Below are 15,927 nucleotides of genomic sequence, written 5' to 3' on the forward strand. Positions count from 1 at the left end.
CACAATTAAACACCAATATAATGTAGAGAGCCAACCTTGTCAGTCAAGTGAAGGCTTTTTTAGAAATTGTTTTTAGTTTTGAATGTGGTATGTTACTAATTCCAGGCAGTGTGGATACTTTTTGAGTTTAATCCTTGACATTATTATTCGTCTATTGAAACAGATACTGCATACATAATAAGGAAAGACAAACTGCCCCAAACTGCAATGTGTGAGTGTGTTTTTACCTTATTATGCCTGCACACGTCAAAGATAGAGATCGTCTAAATCAATAAGTGAATGCATTAAAGTTCTTACTGTATCTTAAAGATGAAGTTATTGATTTATTTTTATGATGATTGTATGAATAGATATTACTCTTTACCTAGCTGTGACATTGCACCCTACTAGGTTGCTAAGACAAACAATTTATTTTGTTGATTCAAAGCCCCATTCAGTCCCAGATTTGAAGAGCAAGAACAATACGTGATCCTTCCTTTTCTTTTCATCATGGGACCATCTGCTCTCCAAATCTGACCTGCTGCTTTCTGTATACAAACTTATGTTTGTGTACTAGAGTGAAATCCTACTTTCAAATGAACTACCCTAATACTTAATTCAGAACTGTGTGTTTATTTCCTACCTTTTTTTTGCAATTGACCAACAGAGTTCAAATTAAAAGGTGTATGAGGTAGAAACAATGATGAATTCTCTGACTGCAAATGTTTTGCTTTTATGTTTTATTTTAATACATCTTGTTACATTCTGTGTAATTTATTTCTGTATTCCCATAACAGTTGTATCTAAAAATATTTGTTTTGTGTTATTTTATTTTTGCTTAGGAAACTGTTTCAGCAGAAGTCAGTGACAGTCTAGACTGGGAGAAGGAAATGGCCACAGCTAGGCCTCATGACTGTGTTCCACTAACGACAAACCACCCACTATATGTTCTTTATACATCTGGAACTACAGGGCTACCCAAGGTAATATACCTGTAAACTTTAAAATGCTGGCACTAATGAACACGTATCTCTACTGATTCCATTTATCTAGTACAAGGTTTGGAGCAAAACTGGAAAATGGTGGTCTTATCTTATGGATGAATATTTCGGACAAAATGAAATAAATAAATAAATGCATAAATAAATAAAAGTACTGTGAAATGTGAGCATAAATAAATAAATGTGTCATGAAATGAGAGCCTTAATAAATAAATATGTCATGAAATGAGAGCATAAATAAATTAATGTGTCACGAAATATGTTTTTCCTTGCTTATTTATTTATTTCATTTTGTCCGTAACATTCCTGCAAACCGTCATGAAATACGGCTTGAAATAAAACTGTCACTTTCACTCGTCAAAGTTGAGAGGGTGGGCTCTAACACGCCCTCTAGTTACTGATTGGTGAATCGATAGCACAAGAATTAATTAGAAAAATGCTTACTACTGCCGATTAAATGGATTCTGCCGAAGATATTACGTATTTCAGAGAGAGAATTGAAGATTTATCGGAAGAAATTACAATGTTGGCGGCCCTTTTAGAACTGAGTATTTGACCCTTGTTTTATGAGTATAAAGTCAGTTGCATATTCGCAGCTACTTTTTCAAACAACTGTACAGCTCTGATCAGTGGTAAAGTTGTTCAGTTCAAAATATTAGTTGGAGCTGCTTTGGGCATTCCATGTCAAAGTACCTAAACTAATACAGCCGTTGCAGCTTACTGTATATCAAACTGGCTCATTCGCCTTGTGATCGTCTTCTCCGATACACCACATAGATCTGCAATCTGTTGTACTTTTAAACCGCATAACAGAAGGTGTTCTATTAACTCAGCTGGAATGTCAAAGGATGGACGTCCAGAGCAGGGTACTGCATTACCTGAACTGGAGTGTAGTAGAGTCCGTTCCACCTGTTCTTGGATATTTTCAAAAACAGTTTCATCTATATCGGAGTCTAAAAGGGCCGCCAACATTGTAATTTCTTCCAATAAATCTTCAATTCTCTCTCTGAAATACATAATATCTTCGTATATCGATTCACCAATCAGTAACTAGAGGGCATGTTAGAGCCCACCCTCTCAACTTTGACGAGTGAAAGTGACAGTTTTATTTCAAGCCGTATTTCATGATGGTTTGCAGGAATGTTACAGACAAAATGAAATAAATAAGCAACGAAAAATATATTTCGTGACAAATTTATTTATTTATGCTCTCATTTCATGACATATTTATTTATTAAGGCTCTCATTTCATGACACATTTATTTATTTATGCTCGCATTTCACAGTACTTTTATTTATTTACGCATTTATTTATTTATTTCATTTTGTCCGAAATATTCCTCCATATTATCTAGAGTAGCAATTGCAACAGAATTGGGTTTACAGGAAGATGTGGGATATGATTTGGGTAAAATAATAACCAACATTATTCTACAATACCAAATTATATGGTTTTCCTGAGTCAATGAAACACACAAAGGTGGGAAGATTACTGGAGGAATGCAAACCACTACAGGAATATAAAACTGAAAGTCTGCAGCTCCTTTAGGCAGGTTAAGTGGATACTTTAAAAATGTATGTCTGGAGTGGTGGTTTTCTCAGTTTATTACTCATACTGCCTGACTAGAAACTAGTGCATTGTTTCTTTGACTCTGAACCTCTCTGTCCTTTGACATGGGTTTCACCCAACTTGCATTCTGCATCTAGACTCATTGGTAGTCTGGATAAGAGTGGCCTTTCACCTGTTACTATGGTGTGCTTCTAAGTCATACAAATAACTTTAGTGGTAATGGATTGGTTACATTTTCCATTTGAGCCCATTTTTGTTACTGAGCCCTGCCTTTGTCCTTATAGGGTAAAGACTGCATTGTGAGTTTCAGGGCTTCCTACTGTCCTGCAATTCAGCATGGTGTCACTGGTGACAGATACAGTTGGTGCTCTTTACTGCCACCTGCTGGCCATGGAATTCCACTTCCCTCCTGTCAGCATCATTGTGTACTTTGTCTACTGGAACATCACATACACTTTACATAAGTTCAGATGCTTGTCCTCTTCTAGCAAACAAAAAATGCCAGTCCTGGCTGGACATACCTACTTCCAGGTTTAATTTTGGGGCAATTTTGTAGGCTTCTTTCTAGAGAGGCTAGATTTCTCCATCTTCGGGATGCTCCTAATTCACTCCTGGGACACTGTCAGTATTGACAAGGCTTACTACCTATAGTGGCCTCTGTCCACCCACACTTGCAAGCCCTGAGTTTTACTATGAAGCCCTACCCCTGTCTGGTGGCAACATGACACTACTTATGGCCCTAGTCTTTTTTTTTCCTTCTGTTGTTGTTATTTCTTTACTGCCTCTGGTCTGAGGGAGACATACAAGGAAGAATTTCATTTTCCACTGTTTAATTGTTTCTATGTTCACATGACAATAAACTTTAACTTGTGTTGTCTCGCCTTGAATTTAGCAATATGCAGGACATGGCTCCCTAGAAGTGGTGACAAGTCACTGAATAAGCACAGCTTTTGTACTAATCTAAGTGAAATATTATACTGTAAAGATTTTAGCGTCATTTGTGATGTACTGTATGTGTTGTCCATTTAGTTGTATAGTTTACATGCATTTTGCCGTAATGTGGTGGCTATTACTGATATCCCCAGCATTACCATTTAGATTAGTCATTGCTGCATTGTTTTTTAAATCATTGGTGAGATAGTTAATTTCTTGAGTAATTTGTTTTAAAGATTAGTTTAGGTTTTTGACTTTTTGCTTTTCTGTTGACTGAAACTTTCTTTTTCTGATTTGTGTTGTCATTTAATGTAATGAACCGGATGAAGTTTTGACCAGTGTTTTTTCCTTAAACACTCTCTTCTAAGGAATTACACACCTTTTAAAATATTTCAGTTTGGTTAAGAGCTGAAATTAAAAATTCTACTCCATATTTGAGACGTCTTTGGCGCCTTGCCTATGGAAACAGGTAAATTTTATTCCAGTAACAAAAATTACACACCTCAACATATTAAGTTACTTCCGACAAGTGGCCTTGACTTCTTATATCATGAAATCATTTGAGACATTTATTTCACAAAACCCAGGCTTATCTGTAGTGTTGCCAAATTGCATAGAGAGGAAAGAGCAGGCTGTAGGATGCCACAGCAACGCTTTTCTCAATTTAGTGTTTGAGCTTTTGAAAGGATCAAAAAACCATGCAAGAATGCTGTTTATAGATTTCTCATCAGCTTTAAATACAGTTCAGCCCCAAATTTTACTTCATAAACTGATTGATCAATTCTGTTTGCACCTTAACTTGCTGAGGTGCATTCTGGACCTTAGAACTAATAGAATACAAAGAGTGAGTGTTAATGGCTGTTTTTTTTGATACCCTAAATGTATCTGTTGGTATGCAGCAAGGTTGCTGCACATCACCTGTTTTGTTTATCTTATAACAAATGACATTGGAGACTCTCTCATTGTGAGTCCTCCTCAAGGTAAAGAGGACAACCATGGACCTGTTGTTGATGAGTTTCTTCTAAGACAAAGGAGAAGATATGGTGGTAGATCTCAGGTGCTGTCCTCCTCCCATTGTCTAAACTTCAATTAAAGGAAATAGAAGAGCACTGCAAATATCTAGGGACAATCATTGATTACAGACTAACCTTTGATCTTAAACCAAAACAAATTTGTAAGAAGGGGCGGACAGAGTTTTTCTTTTTTTTAGGAAACCCAATTGTTTTAAAGTGGACAGCACCATAAATACTGCTTTTTTTTTTTATTTTAAGTCCTTTATTAAATCTGTTGTCACATTTGGCTTTATTTGTGGTGTGGATGAGTGAAAAACGGAGTTTTCTGAAAGGGGTACTTTAATCTTGCTCTGATTCGTTTGTTCTTATTTCCTGGCCTTTCCATGATTGGATGCTGCTCATTACAATGTCTCATTCACTGATTGGTAACCCTTCACAGAAGAAAAACATTTTTTAACATAGCACTTGTTGTGCTGCTTAACTGTATGCATCTAAATTGTGCTTTCTAAAGTTTGAATGCTGTATACATACTTAAAAGGCAAATTACTTACCAGTTACTACAGTTTTGTGATAAAACCCATGGCTGGCAACTTCACTGCTTTAGTGAAAAATTCAGAGCCTAGTGAAATTTGGATTGTAAATAACTTAGTTGACAGGCTCTGTTCAGTGTTTATTTCTTAAACTTAATCTGTTCAGTAAGGAGTAGTGCATTCTGCAGCAAAGTTAATAACAAGGTGCTTAATGAAGTGGATGGGTGTAGAATGCAACCGAACTCACAATATATAATATAGGACAGAGAGAAAGACATGAAGCACAATGCAATAAAGTGAAGATACAGATTCATGCATTTTTGTATTTATTAATTTATTTTATTTTTTGAGTTAGTCTGACAACGATTGTTTTGTTTGCAATTCTTTCTAATTGCAGTGAACTGTTAATAATCAATCAACTCGTGAATGAATAGATAGATAGTTATGCACTTAAACTTTTTTGTTTTTGTTTTAAGTGTTGCTTTAAATTTTCATTGTTTTCATTGAATGACAAGATGGCCATCATCATTTCTGAAGCTGTTACTTTCAACTGTAATTAGTACATAAATAGGGGCAATTCACTATGGCACTGGAAGAACGTCTTTCTGTTTCTGTGCTGTGAACATGCTATCAGAGTCCTGTGTGTGCTGATAGTTTTGAAAGCGCATAGAAGCACACAGTAGTCTGATTTTCATAGGGCTCAGAATTTTTCACTTCACAGTCCCTTCATGGAGTTTAATGACGAGACATGCATGCCCAGTGTAGGACTACATCATATGCGTTTTTTGAAAGCTTCCATATGGACAGGGATCCATTTATAAACAATGTAAAAACTCCAGTGTGCACAGAGATGTTTTCCATTCAAAAACTCAACCTGGTAGTATGGATATAGCTGAAGAATATAAACCATATTAACAACATTATAAAAGGTAGCAGTAAAATTATTGGCTTGCAGCAGACCTCTGTCAATGAACTGTATTACAAACAGATTAGAAAGAAAGCCAAATCCATTTTGTCTCACAGATGCCATCCTCTTATTCTAAATTTCAGCTGTTGCCCACAGGCTGCAAATTTAGGGTAGAAAGCTATAATTTTAGAATTCCACAGTTCCCACAGCTATAAACATTTTGAATTCTATTACTTGTAGGGATGCAACTAAATACTAATTCTGTATTTTTTTTGTGTAATGTTAAAGGTACTGTAATTCTTATTTGCACTAACCTTGAGTGTGTGTACATATGATAACAATAGTTGTCAGCTTTGTGCCTTTGCTTATTTTCTTGTATCTGTGTAGCAATACCTTATGTTTTTATACTTTCCTGCTGCAGACAAATGTTCCTCTGGGATAATAAAATCTATCTACCTACCATGTGTACTGATGTCAAAATAAAGCTTAACAATAAAATCATTTGAAGTAAGACAGTTCAGTCTCCAAATACAAAAGCCCTCATGGTATGAATTAGTGAATGGTTATATAATCTAATCTGAGGCTCTGGTGTGACATTCATATGCAAAAGAATATATCAGTTAGAATTCAGTTTATGATTCAGTATTGTAGTAAATAACAACAAGCCTGAAATCCATTTTTCTGAACCCCTGCCTTTTTTCATTATAAGGTTTTGAAGAAATTGGGTCAATCTGAGCAGCACTGGATTCATATCAAAAACCAACACCCCAGTCCTATGTGGAAAACATGTTCACACCCGCACTAAAGCAGTTTGTAGTAGACAATTAACTTCAAATGTATCCCTTTTAAATTTGGAAGAAAAAATGAAAGTATGCACAGAAGTTTTATGTGGACACTAGAAGACTGCACTAACTTCACGTGTGCCTATACATGTTAAAGAGTATCACAGATTGTTAATGTATTAGTTTGGGAAGCATGTATCCATCAGTTACACATTCACCTTCCCTTAGACCCTTAAAAAAAACAAAAACCACTCAGCTGAGAGGATTATTCATAAACTTTGTAAATGTATACATATATAGTAGCTTTTTATGCACTCAAAATCAATACAGTCCAGCTCCAAATGACCTGGCTATAGCTGTGACATAGTTCTAATTTATCTCTGTCTTTGGTAGTGCTTAATAATAATGGCCCTGCCACCATATTCAGGCAATTGAACTCCCTGTCCTTTGCTTTGCATCAATGATGTTAGTAAGCCTATCATCAAACAGTATAATATGTAAAATGTTATACAGTACAAATCCAGTCAGTGTAGATACACTTTGGTTTCACTTCTCAGTAGAAAACAGTCATAAAGTCAATCCATACAGAGAAACAGCTAGTCAAGAAGAAAATAGTGGATTTAAGGATTTTAATTAGTGGAACTGTACAGATGAAGACCAATTTACTTTTGAGTGTAGGTAATTGTTAGTACCCAGCAGTACTAACCATCATTTCACCATTCGTCTCCATTTTCTCAAATTTATGTTTAATATCAAATAATGGGAAGTGGATTTTTCATTAAGGATGAATACAACTGAGAGCTTCTGATTGTTATTAGATGGGTCTAAAACGTTTCCCAACCAGTGCTGTGGCAGCATTGCAGGTGGGACACAGTTGACTCTGGATGAAACCTCACACCATCACCCTCACCGTTCTGATGACTGCAGTCGATTTACAGCATCATTGCAGGTGGATTGCGGTAGATCTTGGACGACCTTCTCAACCACAGCACCAATGACCGTGCCTGATTCACCAAGGAGGAAAAGCACTGACAATCATGCCTGATTCTTCTAATGCTCTAGAGATTGCAAGGGATCCCCTCCAAACCACTCTTTGACTATTGCACTTGATTAACTAAGAGGAACCACCCCACTCCCCCTACTCAGACGGTCGCACTAAATTTACGGAGGAGGAGGGTGACTCCCTCCTCAGTCTCCTGGTGGGTTGCGCACACACTGGCATGTAAAAAAACTGGGTTGTGACACACCACAAAGGTTGGGAAACACTGGTCTACTGTAAATTATTTTAGATCTGTAGAAAACCAAGTCAGAAGGACTTCATAGTTCAATAATGCCAAACTTTGTTTTCAGTTACCATTTTTGGTATGAAAGTTCTTTTTAATTCACTGTTGACCTTCATATTGAATTCAATATACTGTAACTGCATTTTTGTCCTTCATCAGAGCTTAGCATTTTCTTGACTGACACATGAAACTTTTTTATGTACAACAAAAAGTAGATAATATGTATAATCCAGTCTAGTAATCTAATTTAAAAATCATTCTAGAAAAATGGGAGCCCTTATCAAAGTAGGTATTAGCCAACATTTTCAGGAAACAAAGAATAAGACCTGAATGCATTAGACAGTTCCCATAAATGTACCCCATTTTTGTTTCCTTATACAAAAGTCATTGAAGTACTTCCAGAAGGCAAGATATTGTCAGTTTAACTGCACAAAGAAATTGAAAAGAACATGAGGCAGTTCCAGACTAAGACTCATTTGGAGTCTAAGTATTGTTTGGACAGATAAGCAGGAGGCTCATTGTAATGAAGTGGTTTCTATTGTACATAGCTTTTCATCTTTCATATAAAGGGCTCACACTAAACATCTGCCTTTGTCGGAAGCACACTATAGAGCTGACATTGTGGTTTTAAAACTTAATAAACCTAATGATTAACTCTTTTTGTGTTTCAGACCAAAGTTTAATTGCAGCAGAATTTTTATAGTGCATTTTTATAGTTAACTGTTTGCACTGAAATGTTTTTGAACTGTTTCAGCCAAGATTTAATAGCATTTCTTTTATTCAGTAGAATTTTGAGATTGTACTAAGTCAAAATTGGTAATAATGTCACACACTTCTTTCTCAAAGGTTACTTTTTGAAATGTACTGAAATCATCGATCACCCTTTTTAAAAGGCACATACTGTTCTGGCAGTTAAAGCATTAGTGCACCATTGTCGGGAACTCTAGGTTTTTGAATGCATTTTCTTTTTTTTTTAACTTCAGTAGTTTAAGTGCTCTCTTTTTCTTATTATGTTATTGGGTGTGTTGCTAATCACCCCTTTCCATTATGAGGTTATGTGGAGGTTAAAGCTTCTTTGTTTGATCAGAAAGACATGACCTTGCAAACCGAATAGAACTGTGCATGTTGTTTTTGTCAGTAATGTTGTGCTGGAATTTAGTAAAAGTGTATAGAAGCATAGGCAGTTTCCAATTTCACAGCTCATTAGTAGAGGACAACATACTTTATTTATATATATTCCTAGGTTTAAATATGTGAATCCAGCTCTGTGTAAAAGCATTTGCAGTTGTTGGTGGGTATCAGCACTCCAGTCCCTGAAAGAAACTGATGTTTTGTGTTTGTTGACCACTTTGTAAAAATGTTCGCAGTAAGCGTTGACTGTCCACACTGCTTGTCTTTTTGGATTCAACCATCCATTTTCTGTGCAAGCTTTGTCCAGTTTAAGGTAATGGGAGCTGAAGCCTATTCTAGCAGCACTGGATACAAAGCAGTAACTAAACCTGGAAGAGCCACAGTTTCTTTGCAGCATTAAAACACTCATACAGACTCAAAACTTGGCCAGTTTAAAGTCTGCAATCAGTATAGAATTCAATAAGCGTTTTATTGAAAGGTACTAATGTTAGAAAAAATGCAACCCGAATTGGCCCCATTTAGCTTTCATTGAAAAGAAAATAAAATTAATAAAATATGTGTATGGATATTGGGTTGTTGAGTAAAGTGCAAGGTTTGATTTACATAAAATTTCAGACCGGTAGTAGCATTAGTTAAGAATTTCCAGATGAATATCCCTCCAAAGTAGTTTTTATTAGCCTCTTACTCATTTCTTTATTAGCACCTTACTCATTCCTGTCTACGTGAGTTTTTTCACAATACATTTTCTTTATATTCATGAAGCAATCACATCTCAAAATTGCTGTACTTTACTGTGTCATTACTGTTACTGTTCCTTGTCACTTTGAATTGTACTTTTATACAATGAGCTATGTAAAATGTATATTAAAAGGTCGTGACTCTTCAAAATGAACATTCTCCCTAAGAAGACATACATTATCTATTCCAGAGTATCCCTATAAACATAAATAATTTTTTTAAGAAATTAGACTCAATTATAATATCATTTCCTCTGGAAATCGAAACGTCCTTGGATTCAATAGGTTACTCTACAAAGAATAAAGCAGAAGGTAGCATGGCACTACCTAACTTTTGATTTTACTACTGGGCAGAAAATATACGCACAATAAAATCTTGGAAACCAGCATAAATTCAAGAATTCAAACCAGTCTGGCTTGCAATAGACAACAAATCCTGTTCTGAATCATCCACATATATACCCTGCATTGAACTCCATTTAATACTAACCATCATCAATATACCGGCAATTCTGTTGTCCACCAAATACCTAAAACATGGAAGCTATTCAGGATACATTTCAAGGTAGAACAGCTTTTATCAGTTTCTCCTTTACAAGATAATCACCTGTTCCTCCTTCTCAAATTATGGACAAAGGTAGTGATTTAAGACACTTAAAAGTTATATAGGCAAAATACTTGCAACTACAATTATACTCTGAGTTTAACTTTCTACCTCATACTTTTTTTTGGTATTGTGGGACTTGCCCGGACACCATCATTCAGGGACCACATTTTTATTAAAAGACACACATTTATTCACAACTAATAATCACCGGAATAAAGTCCTGAGCACCACACAATGCACACAGCTAATTAAATCACCAGAATAATCCTTCTCTTCCTCAGTCCTTGGCTGCCTATCTCCTCCTGGGAGCTTTGTCCTGCTCCCACTCCCAACTCAAGCTCCCAACTGTAAGGAGGCGGCCCTTTTTATTCCCACTCGGGTGTGCTCCAGGTGGCGGGTGACGTTCTTCCGCCAGTACTTGCTGGTGTGGCGGAACTGCTTCCCTTTGCACCGGAAGCACTCCAGGCATCCCTGGCAGATTCATCCGCCATCTTGCCTGGTGTGGCGGAAGTGACAGTTCTTCGGGTCCCACGCGGCTTGAGGCGCTCCTTGACGGTGGCCACGGTTCCCAACAGGCCAGAACCTCTTTGTTCCTCTCCTGTGGTCCTCTCCTCGTCCAGGACGATTGCCCCCTCGTGACCCGGACGCTATTAATGTCTCTTTCCAGTCCTTCCAGGCTTCCCGGCCAAATAATGACCCCAGCAATCTGCCACACTATGACAAAGAGAAATTTTGTTGCAACTTGTCAAACTTTCCACCTCTTCAGGCATGGGCAGGAGGAGGTGTATAGGAACATAATCAAGGATTTTGTTAAATGGTGCGACTCAAACCACCTACAACTGAACAAGCCAAGGAGCTGGTGGTGGATTTTAGGAGGACCAGGCTCCTCATGGACCCCGTAATTATCAGAGGTGACTGTGTGCAGAGAGTGCAGACTTATAAATACCTGGGAGTGCAGCTGGATGATAAATTGGACTGGACTGCCAATACTGATGCTTTGTGCAAGAGAGGGCAGAGCCAACTATGTTTCCGTAGAAGGCTGGCATCTTTCAACATCTGCAATAAGATGCTGCAGATGTTCTATCAGATGGTTGTGGCGAGCGCCCTCTTCTATGCGGTGGTGTGCTGGGGAGGCAGCATAAAGAAGAGGGATGCCTTACGCTTGGACAAACTGGTGACGAAGGCAGGCTCTATTGTAGGCATGGAGCTGGACAGTTTGACATCTGTGGCGGACCGTTGGGTGCTGAGTAGGGAATCCAATCTGGTAATTGGGAGCCCGGGATTCCCAGACGTTTTTCATTCCCGGGAATGAAACTGCTGGAATTCCTGGCTGAATGGGAACGGCCAAGCTTGCATATATAGTGTATAAAAGTGTAAAAATGATCAAGAAATAACAGAGTTATAGTTGAAAATAATTAAGTGGAATGTTTTTTTTTGGCCCACGGTGTAGTGTGTTGCTCATTAATTCAGTCAACAACAGACCAGCAGTGGTCAGTCTCCCGGCTCCCACTAAGACTGAGCACAGTGGACTGGGAGGTGTCTGCACTCTGCAGCTTAGGAATGCCGGGACAACAGCAACAACAACATTTATTTATATAGCACATTTTCATACAAACAGTAGCTCAAAGTGCTTTACATAATAAGGAATAGAAAAATAAAAGACACAATAAGAAAACAAAATAAATCAACATTAATTAACATCGAATAAGAGTAAGGTCCAATGGCCAGGGGGGACAGAAAAAACAAAAAAAAACTCCAGATGGCTGGATAAAAAAATAAAATCTGTAGGGATTCAAGACCATGAGACCACCCAGTCCCCTCTGGGCATTCTACCTAACATAAATGAAACAGTCCTCTTTGGATTTAGGGTTCTCACGGAAGGACTTGATGATGATGGTCATGTAGACTTCTGCCTTTTAATCCATCCATCATTGTTGGAGCATCATGAAGCTTTGAGTAGGTGGAGGTGGCAGGCCACCACCACCAAAAGAAACCGGAAAAAGAAACAGAAAAGAGAGTAGGGGTCAGTACGGATTTTAGAGCCACCATGAGTAGTTATTATGAGGAAATTGAACATACAGAGTATCAGGATTAAGTTAAATTAAGTTAAATTGAAGTTATAAAAAGGCCATGTTAAAGTAATGTGTTTTCAGCAGTGTTTTAAACTGCTCTACTGTATTAGCCTGGCAAATTCCTATTGGCAGGCTATTCCAGATTTTAGGTGCATAGCAGCAGAAGGCCGCCTCACCACTTCTTTTAAGTTTTGTTCTTGGAATTCTAAGGAGACACACATTTGAGGATCTGAGGTTACGATTTGAAATATAAGGTGTCAGACATTCCGATATATAAGATGAGGCGAGATTATTTAAGGCTTTATAAACCATAAGCAGAATTTTAAAGTCAGTCCTGAATGACACAGGTAACCAGTGTAGTGACATCAAAACTGGAGTAATGTGTTGAGATTTTCTTTTCCTAGTTAGGATTCTAGCAGCTGCATTCTGCACTAGTTGCAAGCGATTTATGTCTTTCTTGGGTAGTCCTGAGAGGAGTATGTTACAGTAATCTAGTCGACTGAAAACAAATGCATGAACTAATTTCTCAGCATCTTTCAGTGATATAAGAGGTCTAACTTTAGCTATGTTTCTTAAGTGAAAAAATGCTGTCCTAGACATTGTGTTAGTGAATCAAGAGAATCGGGGTCATCAGGTGCTATTGATAAGGGACGGAGCAGAGTTCGTTGACGTCTGTGGCACGTGCTGTTGACAGTACAGGCTGGTGTCTTCATCAGACAACAGCTTTGAACAGCAACTTGAAATTGCAATGCGTCAGTCTGTTCCGTCCACATTAGCTGTGCCAAGAAACTTGCCATCACAGAATCATGACAAGAAACTGGACGCATCAGTAAAAGCTGAAATGGCGGTGTTTCAGAGCAACGGCAAGCTTGGGCGTTGTTTAGAACAAGTGTATCAGTATCTGGCGGCTGGAGTACTCTGCACGAAGGTGTGCTCTCACCTGGATGACCGCATTGCTCAACCCATTGTGCTTTCTACGCTGTTATTACGCAACTAACTAGATACATATACTTATATGATAGCATGAACTGCATGTAGTTAAGGTTAGTCTTTTATTGGTGTCAACATATTGCAGTAGTTTTATTAAAAATAAGTGTCGGCCATTCTAAAACCGTTCACATGTGAGATGCCCGTGCACTGTGTCATTCATGGGAGCCCAGGATTCCTGGGAATGACATGCGGAATTCCTGGGAATGGATAATCCCTAGTGCTGAGCATGCTCCTGTCAGTCATGGAGAATCCACTGCATCCACTGAACAGTATCATCTCCAGACAGAGGAGCCACCTTGCATTTTTTAACTTGCACTGCATTTTTATCACTCTTTAATTAATATTGTTTTTATCAGTATGCTGCTGCTGGAGTATGTGAATTTCCCCTTGGGGATTAATACATCTATCTATCTATCTATCTATCTATCTATCTATCTATCTATCTATCTATCTATCTATCTATCTATCTATCTATCTATCTATCTATCTATCTATCTATCTATCTATCTATCTATCTATCTATCTATCTATCTATCTATCTATCTGCCAACCTCCCTCCCTCACTCACCCATATAAATCCCTCAATCCTGTAGGCCATACTGGTTAGTCTAAATACTGTTTCATGAGAGCATTTCAGCAATATATAAAATTACATAAAAGAATTTGCCCTTCAAAAATCCTGTGAAATGGAGGCAATGGGACCTTTCAATCTCCATTTTAGAAGAGGATTACAACTCAAACCATGCATAAATACACTCTAGTTCCATATGTGCCAAGAATTATATAATTCAAGCTCTTTCATAGATCACATTGTTCCAGAACCCCCTGCGATAGATGAAAATCCGCGAAGTAGAAACCATACAGTATGTTTGTATGGTTATTTTTATATATTTTAAGCCCTTATAAACTCTCCCACACTGTTAACATTATTAGAGCCCTCTAGACATGAAATAACACCCTTTATTTAAAAGTTTAAACTGTGCTCCATGACAAGACAGATATGACAGTTCTTTCTCACAATTAAAAGAATACAAATATATCTTCTCTTCATGCGTGTCTGGAGCAGAGAATGTCAGAGAGAGAGCGAGAGAAAAGCAAACAATCAAAAAAATCAATATGTGCTTTTGGGCTTTAAGTATGCCGAAGCACCGCGATAAAGCTGCATTTTTTAGAGGAGTGTCTGTATCCTCTAGGCAAACAGCCTCTGTGCAAACAGCCCCTCTGCTCACACCCCCTCCATCAGGCGCAGAGAATGTCAGAGAGAGTGAGAGAGACAGAGAAAAGCAAACAATCAAGCACTGCCCTGGTAGCATATCGTATATCATTGAGGAGTTTTAGTTAATACGTAATACATGCTCTGATTGGGTAGCTTCTAAGCCATCCGCCAATAGCGTCCCTTGTATGAAATCAACTGGGCAAGCAAACTGAAGACTTAAAAGACCCATTGTCCGCAGAAATCTGAGAAGCAGCGAAAAATCTGTGATATATATTTAGATATGCTTACATTTAAAATCCGCGATGGAGTGAAGCCGCGAAAGTCGAAGCGCGAAATAGCGAGGGATCACTGTAGTAATAATAATAGCAGCAGCTCACTACTCAAAACTCGGAGTGCCTGGCCTCAAACCCAGAATGGTTTGGTTGTAAGGCAGTAGTTCTTAACTGCTACTCCACCCAAGAATACATACAAATCTTTCTGTCATTTGACATTTGAGCTTGGGTTTTTAACTCGTTGACAGCAATATGTAACTTTTTTTTTATTTGTATTTATTCTTGAATCAAAACGCACTTGTTTATATAAGTATTTGGACCATTTGCTGTGTAATCTCAGATTGTGGTCAGGTGCATCTTGTTTGCTTTAATTATCCCTGTGATGTGGCTGGAACTTGACTGGAGTCCTCCTGTCAAAAACTGAATTGATTGGACATTGTTTATATATTCCAGTGTCTGTTTTTCTACCACAGTGTACCACAATTTATACTGCATGTCAGGACAAAAACCAAGCACCTTTCTGTAGATCTCTGTAATAAAATGGTGGTGAGGAATAGATCAGATAGAAAGGGACAAAACCATTTTTAAAGCTTTAAGTGTTCTCAGGAACACAGTGGCCTTAATAATTATTAAGTGGAAGATGATTGGAACCACCAGGAGTCTTCCATCTGTACAAACTGAGTAACCAAGCAGTAAGGGCCTTGGTTAGGGAGGTGGTCAAGAACCCAATAGTCACTGTAACAGAGTTTTCAGAAGTGCTCTGCTGAGAAGCGAGAACCTGTCAAAAGCAGCACTCCATCCTTCAGGCGCTTAGGGTAAAGGGGCTAGATGAAAGCCACTCTTGAGTAAAAGGCATATGACCTCCCACTCCCACTCCAGACTGCATTTATAGAATCCCGAAGGC

The 15,927-nt window shown here is 37.9% G+C and overlaps 1 protein-coding gene across 2 annotated transcripts in view; it reads left to right on the top strand.

The window, feature by feature from the left end:
* acss3 (acyl-CoA synthetase short chain family member 3) overlaps positions 1 to 15,927 on the top strand; it is a 215,911-nt gene that overhangs the window by 33,845 nt on the left and 166,139 nt on the right. For both annotated transcript variants that reach the window (XM_039761751.1, XM_039761752.1), the window contains one exon: positions 822 to 962. In XM_039761751.1, coding sequence (XP_039617685.1) covers positions 822 to 962 — 141 coding nt within the window. The remainder of the gene's footprint in view (positions 1 to 821; positions 963 to 15,927) is intronic.

The sequence above is a fragment of the Polypterus senegalus genome, chromosome 8 (assembly GCF_016835505.1).
Source record: "Polypterus senegalus isolate Bchr_013 chromosome 8, ASM1683550v1, whole genome shotgun sequence".
Lineage (NCBI taxonomy): Eukaryota > Metazoa > Chordata > Cladistia > Polypteriformes > Polypteridae > Polypterus > Polypterus senegalus.